The sequence below is a fragment of the Montipora foliosa genome, chromosome 1 (genome assembly GCF_036669935.1).
Source record: "Montipora foliosa isolate CH-2021 chromosome 1, ASM3666993v2, whole genome shotgun sequence".
In the NCBI taxonomy this organism is placed as follows: domain Eukaryota; kingdom Metazoa; phylum Cnidaria; class Anthozoa; order Scleractinia; family Acroporidae; genus Montipora; species Montipora foliosa.
Window position 1 is genome coordinate 42,793,844 of NC_090869.1, and position 12,500 is coordinate 42,806,343.

A 12,500-nucleotide genomic window follows, 5' to 3' on the forward strand; every position below is an offset into this window, starting at 1 on the left:
AAGCGCGAATGGAATAATTGTTTTATTAAATTCCTTAAACTCCAAAAGTTTAGAAGTACGAAATACGAGCGAAAAAAGCGAGAAAATCCTAGCGAAATCGAAAAACGTTGATGAAGATGCGATTTTGTGTAATAACTCGTGGTCAGACAGACGCAGGCTCATCACAAAAACATTTCTTACCTTTTCGCGTATCTCTAAGCTTCGAAAGTGATCTAAACTTTCCACAAAAACGTTTTTCTTTTGCTTTATACCGAAAGAAATTTCGCTTTCTGGCGTAAACGTTTTTAGTTTAGCAACGCTAAGCGCAATCATTTACCATATAAGGTCAAACTAAGGTATATGAGCTGATAACCGAGATTGAGTGAACCAATCAGAGCACGAAAATTGCATTATCCGAGGTTGAGAATTTAATAAAAGATGGTAAATAGTCAACAAGGTGCGTAGTGCCGAGTTGGCTATTTATAACCAGTCTCATGTCCAACAAGTGCAAATGTAATTATAATTATTTCATTAAATCATTTCTTAGACTTGCTTGATGACAAGGAAGCAGTGTTTTAATGTATAAAAGTGTTCAATGTACAGAAGTTTGCAATTTGTGAAGAGTATATAGTAAATGGAACCCAGCCAGCTTTGTCCTGTCCAAATGTATTTTAATGATTAATAAAATAAAGCTCTTATTTAGTGCACTACAGTTATGGAATGCCTTACCTTATGAGCTGAAAACATGTACCGTTTTTATCGCTTTTAAGAATCAACTCAAGACATATCTATTTAAGCATAGTTTTGTGTTATTGCATTTAGGCTACCATTTATTCCCTTGTATTTTTATTATTATTGTATTATTACTATTATTATTGTTATTATTATTATTATTGGTGACAATAGAACCCACTGGAAACTCGGAAAAATCCGAGCCCCAGATGGGATTCGAACCCATGACCCTCCGTGATCTAGTCGGATGCTCTTACTACTGAGCTACTGGAGACTCTATGGTGAGCAAGGTCGAAATGTGGGTTTTGACTCGAGCTGCATCACGCAGCTACAGAGTCAAATAACGGCAGCATAGCTCATAACTGCATCATCCAGTCACATTAAAGCATATCTACATGTACCCACATTTTGACCTTGCTTACCATAGAGTCTCCAGTAGCTCAGTGGTTATAGCATCTGACTAGATCAAAGAGGGTCATGGGTTTGAATCCCATCTAGGGCTCTGATTTTTCCGAGTTTCCAGTGGGTTCTATTGTCACCATTTCATTTACTGTGTATATCATTCTCACATTTGCTGATTATTATTATTATTATTATTATTATTATTATTATTATTATTATTATTATTATTATTATTATTATTATTATTATTATTATTATTATTAATGGATGTAAATAGGTTTGTAGAGATTGTAAAGTGCTGTTGGATTTTTAATAGAAACAGTGCTATATGAATGCTTGATAATTAATTAAATGTTATTGTAGGGTTGAGGAGGCAAATGAAGAAAAGACTTGTAAGCCAACATGGTGGTGTGTAGTTTGCCATGATAATGGTGTCATGGAGATTTACACTTTGCCTGACTTCAAGTTAGTTTTCCTAGTTAAAAATTTCAATATGGCTCCAAGGGTGTTGGTGGACAGTGGATCAGCATCAGCAGCAAGGTATGTAACATAGTTACCTACAGTAAGTACATGTACATATGCATGATATTATTATCATAATACTTACATACCGGTAATTAAACTTTGTTTAATTTAAAGAATGTTTTCTTCAACTGAAGAGCTGAACAAACTCCTGCAGCTGCAAAAGAAAATCTATACTCTAATTTTACTGATTTTCATAAAGCATGTTCTTTCTTAATTTATGCCAAAACTTTCGCTTTACTTACTCCTGCACTACGCGATTCGTGTGGTAGCTGAGAATTAGGGCAGTATAGGATAAAAAGTACCCAAAAATATTGAGGTCCCTTGTCATTTAGCCTTCAATTTTTGTGTATGACTGTTGAAACAAAAGTTGCAAAAGGTAAAGATCATTAAGAATTCAATGCTGGATCTGTGGCAGGAATTTAGAACAATGATTTATTAACAACTGTTCATCAAAGTGGAGGTGGCTAGTGGTGGATATTTACCGAGCCACGAAGCAGCAAAGTAAATATCCAACACCAGCCACCAACACTGAGGTGAATACTTGTAAGTCTTGTGGTACAAAAACAATCCTTTGTATGAAATATACCACTTGGTCTACTTATGGTTTGTTACTTGCAGTGCTATGACTAGCAGTATTGGGCAAGAGGATACTCTTCCAGTGAAAGAAGTGTTATTAACGGGTGTTGGGCACAAAAACAAGAAGCCTCTACTGATTGCATTTGTGGAACAAGATCTTTTGATTTATGAAGCTTTCACTTTTGCTGAGTCCTCTTTGGAAGGTCATCTTAATCTCAGATTTAAGAAGGTTTGTGTGTCATCACCCCTGCAAAAGTGTTATTTTGTTTTGCTCTTTTGTTTCTTGCTTATTGTTTATGGAGAATCACCTCAAAAGTAGCTCATGATAGTTCTGCAATTAGTGGTAGTTCATAAAGTTGATCTGATAGATTGTCCAAAATACACAACCTGAAGCAGAGTCCAGGATCTCGAAGCAATCCTGTGTGCAGGATGCCGACACTTCTCCACACGAGTGCGCGAGCACTTACTTTCAGACAGATCTTCGAACGTTTTTAAACATCTGCAGAGTTCAGAGTCTTGTAAGGCATCCTGCACACAGGATTGCTTCGAGATCCTGGAGCCACTAAGTACCAAGTGAAGCTTAAGGAATCCATGTATATAAAATGGGAGAAGCCCGATCTCAACCAGCAGGTGAAACACATTAACCTGACTCTCTCCCTGTAAGGAACTAAGCGTCACTCATTTAAATTTTTGTTTTGTTCTGTTTTGATTTAATACGCAATATTGACAACGCAATGTAACGAAGTTTGTAAGATCGCGCGCGCTTTAAATTCAACGGCGATTTCAAAATATGTAACTCTGAAGATGACGGATGTACCGTCGAAACATGTCTGGAAAATTAAAGAAAGTTGTTATGTTTATACGACTATAAATAATGGTTAGCTTTCAATAACTGTGAGTTTGGATTAGTCTGCAGTCTACAGTCTGCAAGTGTCAGTAAAGTGTTTTTGGTCTAAAACAACCGTTGTCGTTGGGTTAAAGATATTGGTACCTGGAAGGTAAAGGGGGAATAGATCTGTGAAGGAAGGGTGGGGTAGGATAGAGGCAATGGGGAAATCATGGAGAGGTAGGAGAAGTAAAATGGAGCAAAGGAATGTCTCATTCTTTTTTTGAGACCCACCATAAAACCAAGCCCTGGTTTTTTAACTACATCCCCCAAAAAAGGGAAATCCCTTTTCTAGACAGATAATAAAAATAAGCCAGATAAAAAGACTGTAAACTGGTTCAAAACATTAAACAGGGGGATAAAATTGAACTACAACATAATCTACCAGCATGTACACATGTAGGAAAAGGGGTTACGTATTGTATCTGTTGTAATCTTTTACACTGGTGGACAGATCACCATTATCAGATCCGGGGTTGATTTCTAATTTGTTTTATTTTTATTTAGCTACAGCACAATTTACTTCTTCGTGACAAGAAATCAAAGCAGCAAAAAGTGAAGCAGGTTGATGTTGTTCAAGGTACTGTTGTACATGTAGGAATAACAATTTTATGCTTACTTTAACTTAAAGTTTCTTTGAAGTGTCAAACTCAAATGAAATTTTTATATGATTACTCCTCAGGATCAAAACCAAGAGTTGCCAGTCTCCGTGTGTTCAGTGACATATCATCATATTCAGGGGTAAAGATTTGTACTTTATTTTGTTCACTGTCAATGCTGGCCCTACTAAATATGAGCAGCAATCTGTCTAAAATGTGAATGAAGCATAAATTGATTAATTAATTGTTTTGTGAATGTTATTGCAGGTTTTTGTCTGTGGTTCTTACCCTCACTGGCTTTTTGTTTCAAGTCGAGGGGCATTACGAGCTCATCCTATGAAAATTGATGGCGCTGTCACATGCTTTGCTCCATTCCACAATGTTAACTGCCCCAAAGGGTTTCTTTATTTCAACAAAAAGGTAATTATTATGCTAGTCGTTTTTATTTGCAATTTGTAGTGGACCTATCATATTTAAACCCTCTATAAGTAGTTACCTCTCCTATTGATTACTATTAATTTTTATTATTAGAAAGGCCCCTGTCAGTTTTGAGGAGAATCCTTTCAGAGCCAGTCTAGCCACTTTCTTGAGTCATATCTATAGTTTCGCCAAACACCCCTCTGTTGTTTGGCCAGCTTGCTTGACCAAAGCTGTCCATAAGGTCTTTCACTGTTATATAGCTGCAGTTTGATTCCCTTGGAAGGTTTAGTATGGGGATATATTGATTTAAATCTTTATTTTATTCCGTTGATTGCCAAAATCGTGTTTATTGTTTTGGGTTGAACTTTAGGTGGGTTCGATTGACCGTATTCCGGAATAGGAATACATAGAATACAAGTTGGAAATCCTTCGTTTTTGCAGAGATTTGCATTAAAATTGTCAAACATTTGCTAAAATGCTATTTTAAACATATTTTTATCATGCTTGCATCTTGGAAATGCACCAAACATACCGTTTTAGGCATCACTCCACGTATATTTATTCCGGATTAGGGTCAATCGAACACGCCCTAAATGATCATGTATCAAAATTGGGGTATTGCAAAGTTTTGATTTGATTTTGTAGGCTTGTTTATTTGCATTCCCTTGTTATTTTCATGATATTAAGGGCGAACTGAGAATTTCGGTGCTACCAACACATCTGAGTTATGATGCGCCTTGGCCTGTGAGAAAGGTTCCACTCAGGTGTACACCTCATTTTGTGGCCTATAATCGCGAAAGCAAGGTATGTTTAAGTAACTTTTAATGTTATATGGTACAGTATGCAAAAATGTTGTGACGTTTACATGTATGTATATGGAAAGTTAGTATTTAAGACTTTTTAGCAGGCAGGAATGGTCACTTTGCAAAATTTCCTCTACGAACAGCAAAATCAGCTTCTTTTTTTAAGGAGGAATCATACAATGTTATCAACCAAATGAAGTAAGAGAAAAGAAATAAAGTCAACATTTCAATGGAAACTTTGGGGCTTGCAATGATACATGTAATGGTGTTTAATTGTGTAGCACAAGTTGTTGCCAGCTATTTCACAAGGTCACATAATTTTTTTGATGATGAAAATGATACATTTTTTAGGGATCTTTTGTTATATTTTCAGTAATTTAACCATATTTTGTGTGCAGCAAATTACACCTTTTTGCCTGTGATTCAATTGAATATTACTGGTACGGTAAAATGCTTAATTGAGGATGAGGCTGTTTATGTCTAGACTTGTGCAGTGGTGACGAGCTTATCAGAGCAGACTAAAAGGATTGTCAAACTCAATACAGAAGATCATGAGCCAGAAGACATTGATCGAGGTAGGTAATAATGATCCTGATAATAGTGTAATAAATATATCTTATAGGACGCTTTAGTGTGTAGTATCATGGGATATATTATTTTACAAGTCTCACAAGCCCGCAGTTTGCAGTTTTTTGCGCTACAATTTTAGCAAGTGAATTGTAAACTTGAGAGCATGTAACAGATTTGTGCACGGCAAGCGCAGGGCAAACGTCAGCACCTCAACTAGTCAATGGTTTTCTACTGTGAAAATATCATGGAATATTTTGTACTCGTTTTGTGTGTTTTCTGTACAATAACTTACACAGGTCGATAATAATAATCGTCATCAGCATCATCGTAGATGAATGGATCTGCACATACAGTACAACTATGCACTGCAAAAGAAATATTTTAACTCACAATAATTTGTACAAGGCCGCAAAGTGGCCTGCCTGTATTTATTGCAATTGTATTAACTAACAAAGTGAGAAATATATGAGAGATCATCAGCATCAGTTTTGCACTCAAACAAGACTTCCATTATGGTCACTTTTGCCTTGACCTTTTCATTGCAAAGATCAAAGATACAGACCTGAAAGGAAAGGGACTACCTCATTGTCACTAAATTCAGCGATTTTTGCGAATTTGAAATTTATTACTCTTGAAATATAGGGCAGGCAAAGATTGAAATCACAACAAAAAAGAGCTACATTGTACATTAGCGGGGGTTGACACTTTGCCTTAAAAAATACGGGAAAACAACAGGACTTTTTTCTTTAAAATTATCAGCAATTTATCACACAATTCTCATGTACAATTTGAAATATATTTTAAGCACTTGTATTTTTAAAGGAAACCGATTTTCCTATGTGTAGTCTTTTAATAGAGTTTTAATTCCATTTTGCATTTGAAATCGTAATTCTGATTACCTTTACAAACCTGATTTCTAGGATTATGCATGCTTAAGAGTAAAATTTGTGTTGGTCGATGCTTCTCACTCCATTAAAATTGTCTATTAGAAGGAGCTGATTGTATAATTTTCTTTCCTTTCTCCATCTAGATGGGAGATTTGTTTATCCAATTATTGATCGGTTCAGCCTACAGCTAATTTCCCCTGTTAGCTGGGAAATTATACCAAGTACACGGTGAGTGAGTCCTTCTTTAGTTGTTAAGTAACAGAGTGAGTTTGTATCAGCAACTTGTCATTTTGTTTTTCAAGTCATTCAGCCTTGGGTTGTGCATTGTACATGTGCTTTGTGCAGGACAGTTAAATTAAACATCAGGTAAATAAATGACACTTCACACATCAAGTGGAAGTTTTGCAACACAATTATTGTCAAGGTCAAGCAAACAATGTAACAGGTAAAAAGCTTAATTATTTTCACAACGTGTCTTCTCTTGTTGTAACATGCATATTATTCAAAGTGACAGTTTATACATGTTGAAAGGCTTTTTACAAACATTCCTTGCACTGCCTTGGCAAAGAGTCATACCTCAAGTCAAGAAGGAGATTTCAGTTACATGTCACACACTGCTGAAGATGACCTGTGATTTGTTCAAATATCAATTTGAATTATCAATGTTACCCCTTGATTGAATGTATTTTTGTAAAGATCTCCTATTTCCTGGATTGTCTTGAATGAAATCCTGTTTGTCATTATTTGCTATATTTCTTGGGGTTTTTTGTACTTTTGTTTTCAGTATTGAAATGGAAGATTGGGAACATGTGACTACTTGTAAGAATCTGATGCTTTCAAGTCAGGAGACACATACAGGCCACAAGGGATTCATATGTGTTGGCACAACTCATGTGTATGGTGAAGACATAACTTGCAGGGGACGAGTAAGAATTGGCTTTCTTGTACTAAGTCTGGTAGTAGTTTGTGCCAGTGGTTATAATTTTTGTGGTAGTGCACTACACACTGTGTCATTGGGGCTGTCTGAGTGAGTGTACGATTTGTAGGCCTGCAGCATGTGCATGAATTATGAAACAAATGTACAGTTGTCGTGAATTATAACAATAAAAAATTGATGTTTCTTTGCGGCCCACTTATCACCGTTTTCCTTTCTTAATTTTCCTAATGAAAAGAGAATGAAATCTGTTTGAGTACGTTATTGTCAAACTAACAGACCTTTTTAAAGTGCCCATAACCCCAAAATATTTTTTTTGCTAAAATGAATCTTTGCACCTGTTCGAGACGCATTGCAGCCATTTTTTCCTTTTTCTAACAAATCCTGCCATTTTATAGGCTTCAAAAATCCAAGCATCGTTTGTTCATGACCAAGTCAGAAGGGGAGTGGGTCTATTCCTGTTTTAACATCACAATCTACTTTGCTTGTATTTTTACAAAGAGTTAATGCAATGTAAATCAGTTTGTGACGTCAAAACAGGAATAGACCCACTCCCCTTCTGACTCGGTCGTGAACAAAAGATGCTTGGATTTTCGCAACTTGCGAAGACTATGAAATGTTAGGATTTGTTAGAAAAAGGAAAAAATGGCCGCAATGCGTTTCGAACAGGTGCAAAGATTCATTTCCGCGAAAAAAAAATTTTGGGGTTATGGGCACTTTAAATTCTTAAATGCCAGTATCAGTCTTCCCCTCTTCGGAGATCGTCACGCAAGCTCACATTCCACAGACATCGTGCAGGTCAAATAAACAAAAAAAAATCACTAGTCGACTATAATATTGTTACTCTCAAAGACTAGGTCAACTTCTCTGCCTGCATTGAAAAACATTGAACAGTACTTTCCTCGCAACGGAAAGGAAAACAGTAGAAAACTATTTTTATCTTTATTGTTGCGATTGATCAGCGAAAAATGTAGATTTCGTCAGCTTATTTGTGTTGAAATTCCCTCGGAGCAGAGTTCAAAGATTTTGCCCAGTAAGAGAAAAGATGAGTTCTTCTGAATTAAACTTAACATGAAAAAATCACAACTTATTTTTCACATAATTTATCAAAATATTTTAGTCATCGAGTGTAAGTGTACGTTCGGCAACACTGCTTTACTTTTGCTGATTGGTAAACATGTAGATTATATTGGCTAGTCTGTGTCTGCTCATTTCACTGATAGCCTCTTTCTGCTCTTGTAATTTATCTTGTAATGCCTGTTTTTTTGTTTAGAAGGGAGGCCACTATCTTGGACAAAACGCTTGGGAAAAGTTGTAGCTTAAGCATCATTTGACATGCACTTACAAGATCTGTTGGTCCTTTCCCCCCTCACTCCAAACCAATGTTGACAATTTGATGCAAAATATACTGTGCAAGCCTTTCTCCATTTTTTAACCAACATTGGAATGGGTGGAGGGGGGAAAGTGGGAAGAATTTAATCTTTATCGCACAGACAAATGAGAGCGTCACATTTTCCCTACGAGTTTTGTCCAAGATTGCAGGTACTGTAATTCTATTTAAAGAATATGGCTTGAAAATGAAGAACCAATGCTTAAGACAAAATTAATATTAAAAGAGTAAATGCTAGTGACACCTTGTTTTAAGTGTTGAGAGTATGAGCTAATAAAACTAATTGGCAACACTATGTCTTAAAAGGCTACCTACAATTAAGTATCATGATTATAATTTATACTAATGATAGAGAGAATAAAATTAATTTATCACAACTGCAGATATGAATGGATTTTCTGGGAGGAAAGTCATCACAGTGAATGGAACAACCTTATTAAGCAGTTGTTGGAAAGAGAGGGTTGTCCAATACACACAAACTGAGTCTGGTCGACTTTTTGACTTTTTGGTGAAGACGACCCGTCAAGCGGAAGTCGGGTCGTGGTTTTTGCGGAAGTAAAGTAACAGGAAGTTGCTATTTTAAAGAAGGTTCGAGGAACTTTTATAAAATGGTGACGGGCCGTAAGGACCCGTCTAGTTCGTGACAAGCCGTCATTTGAAAAGTCGACGCGACTATTGGAAATGTCAGGTTGTGAGGGACTTTAAAAAAATCGTGTATTTGTGAAGATAGTGGAGGCGGTGAGGCCGGCTGAAAATGTTAACGGGTCGTGACGACCCGTCTAGTTTGTGACGAGCCGTCATTTAAAAAGTCGACCCGACTATTGGAAATGTCAGGTGGTGAGGGTGACTTTAAAAAAAACATGTATTTTTGAAGATACTGGAGGCGGTGAGGCCGACTGAAAATGTTGACGGGTCGTAACAAGGACTGCTTTGGAATGTGTACTACGTTGCGACTATAGTGGTAAGAAAACAGATAAAATTTAGTTTTGTTGGTGAGCAGTCCAAAATTTCTATTCGGTCATATAGTCGGTGGCACTTCGAATCACGCAACTTATGATGTTTACAGGTATTCGCCAAAAGCTGTTAAAACGTTAATGTACTTAAAATTTTATGAATATTCCACTCTTTATTTAGTACAAAATATATTACCTTTTTGTGTTATTTAAGCGGTTGATTCGAAGCGAGTATTGAATACATAAAAGGTCATTATGTCATCCATGGAATGTGTCGACGTTTCAACTTTCATTGGTAGGGAAATAACCACCGTACTAAACATAGCCGTGGATAACATAATTCTTAAATTTATCCTTTACTCGTGTAAAAAACCAATTAAATTTAATCGCGACTTTTAGGAAAGAAAGCTGTAAGTTGTTAAAAGTTTTATCGTATCGTTCATACCCATAGATATCCTGATGACAGTTCTGACAGTTCTGAACAGCATGCACCGCGCACCGGTGGCTCAGTTGGTTGAGCACCGGACTGTCCCGCGGGAGGTCGCGAGTTCAACTCCGGCCGGACCAACACGCAGGTTCTTTAAACAACTGAGGAGAAAGTGCTGCCTTTGTAACTACATCTGCAAATGGTTAGACTTTCAAGTCTTCTCGGATAAGGACGATAAGCCGGAGGTCCTGTCTCACAACCCTTCAATGTTAATAATCCTGTGGGACGTAAAAGAACCCACACACATGTCGCTAAGAGTAGGGCACGTAGTTCCCGGTGTTGTGGTCTGTCTTCTGTTGTGTATCATGGTTGGGAGGGTAAAAAAGGGGCCACAGTAATTGGCTCAAGCTGTTGTGGCGCACTGCCAGCTTGACTGGCAAAGTTAATAAGTTAATGAAAAATAAAATGTTGTCAGGGTATTAAGGACACATTCGCAACATTTGTGAATGCTGTTCTGGTCGATGTTAATAATTTTCTATGCGTATATCGATATTCTAGTCGCTACTTTCTGAGAACTAAGCATAGAACATTTTGGAGAAGCACAGCCTCCTTTGCTCATCGAAGTTTTTCTTTCTCTCACCATCTGACACTTCCAATAGTCGGGTCGACTTTTCAAATGATGGGTCATCACGATCCGAGATATTTGTTTGAAGCTACCCCAGGCAGTTCGACTTCCGGCAGTAAAGCTTACTTCCTTTTTAAACTTCACGACCCGACTCAGTTCATGTATATTGGACATATGTGTGGAAAGAAGCTTGTTGATCTTCTGCTTAACAAAAATTATGTACCTAGGATATTATTACTTTAAGAACCAAGAAATAAAGATTCTGTATAAAACCAAACTAGACTAGACGAGACTAAGATTACAACTCTCATAGTTTACCTATCTCATGGATTATTTTCTTGAAAGGCTTAGCTTGGCTTACAACAAAGGTTTTTGCTTAAAGAAGGTCTTGTATTTCTGTGTCCTGAGATTTGAGCCCCCTTGACCAGTTAGTCATTTTTACAGGAAACAGAATATTAATGACAAGATTTCTGAATAATAAATTACTTGAAAAGTGTTCTTCAATGGAGCGAGTTCACGTAAGATAGCCCTTCCAATGTTTATAATAAACACATTAATTTTTTTGTGTGATTTCCTTAGGCGACCCTTTATTCCTAATTTTTTTTTCCTGCAGATTTTAATTTTTGATATTATTGAAGTTGTTCCAGAACCAGGCCAGCCACTGACCAAGAATAAATTTAAGGTAATGTTGTTTGTTAATAAATTTCATTTATTTTATTTATTTTGGTCATGATTAATATTATTCTTTTTAATGGTAAGTTCTATTAATTGAGCCAGAATCCCAGGAGAAATGTGTACTGAATTTTCAGCAAAATGAACCATTTTCAAATAATTATTTACACCTATTTTTGAAACAGTTTCCAAACCTTTTAAATTTCAATCTCCAGCCACCATATCCTAAGTTGCAAGGTCAAAAATGGTTGAAGTGAAGTATTCTTTTCAATGAAACTGTTGTATTATTTGGCCTCGTTTGATACAAACACATTTGAGCCTTCATAGGCAGGCGGCTTGGTCCAGTAGTTAGGGCATTGGTTTTGCATGCACTTTCTCCCGGATTCAAATCCCGTTCTGACCTCTGGTTCGGATTTATTTTCGGTTGTCAAGGACTCAACTCTACCACGCTTTTCTGGTTGCCTCCTGCCAGTTGGGGTTCTTTATTATGTTTTTGTCAAGTTTCTTACACACTATTAAAAGTAGGGTGCCTGTGAACTAGCTTGATATCTAAGTGCACTTCCACTATAAACAAAGCATTGACATTTACATTTTATATTTTACACTTACATAGATAATTCCTTGTGCTGTAATAAGTTATAAATAAGGTTATGGTTAGGTAAGCTACAATGTGCTCTTGTCCAAAGTATTGTATTGTTCCTTTTATTGCACAGATGCTGTATGGAAAGGAACAGAAAGGCCCTGTCAGTGCTCTTACTCAAGTTAATGGCTACCTAGTCAGTGCCATAGGACAAAAGGTGCAGTATCAATACAAAGGGAGGATCTTCGTCTTAATCTGCTTTTTATGTCAGGATTCCTAAGTGGCCTTAAATTTGTTGATAAGGTCTCACAATTTGCCCCAAAATTTTGACACTAACAGAAGTTTCCTTTTTTTGTATTTGACTGGACTGGTACTCCTTGGTATATTGTACTTTATTAAAACCTGGATCATTGGATAATGCAATTCGAGAGTTTTGATTAGCTAAGCCATCATGGGTTATGAGCCATTATTCCATGATCTACAAACACGGCAAGCATATGCGTGATTTTTTGAGCCTTTTTATTTTTATTGTAGTCTAGT

At 36.6% G+C, this 12,500-nt stretch overlaps 1 protein-coding gene across 1 annotated transcript in view; it reads left to right on the forward strand.

The window, feature by feature from the left end:
• Positions 1-12,500, forward strand: part of LOC137999016 (cleavage and polyadenylation specificity factor subunit 1-like) — an 87,299-nt gene that overhangs the window by 66,001 nt on the left and 8,798 nt on the right. The window contains exons 25-35 of the mRNA XM_068844850.1: positions 1,477-1,653; positions 2,257-2,443; positions 3,608-3,680; positions 3,783-3,841; positions 3,967-4,119; positions 4,807-4,923; positions 5,407-5,497; positions 6,523-6,607; positions 7,164-7,305; positions 11,322-11,390; positions 12,094-12,177. Coding sequence (XP_068700951.1) covers positions 1,477-1,653; positions 2,257-2,443; positions 3,608-3,680; positions 3,783-3,841; positions 3,967-4,119; positions 4,807-4,923; positions 5,407-5,497; positions 6,523-6,607; positions 7,164-7,305; positions 11,322-11,390; positions 12,094-12,177 — 1,237 coding nt within the window. The remainder of the gene's footprint in view (positions 1-1,476; positions 1,654-2,256; positions 2,444-3,607; positions 3,681-3,782; positions 3,842-3,966; positions 4,120-4,806; positions 4,924-5,406; positions 5,498-6,522; positions 6,608-7,163; positions 7,306-11,321; positions 11,391-12,093; positions 12,178-12,500) is intronic.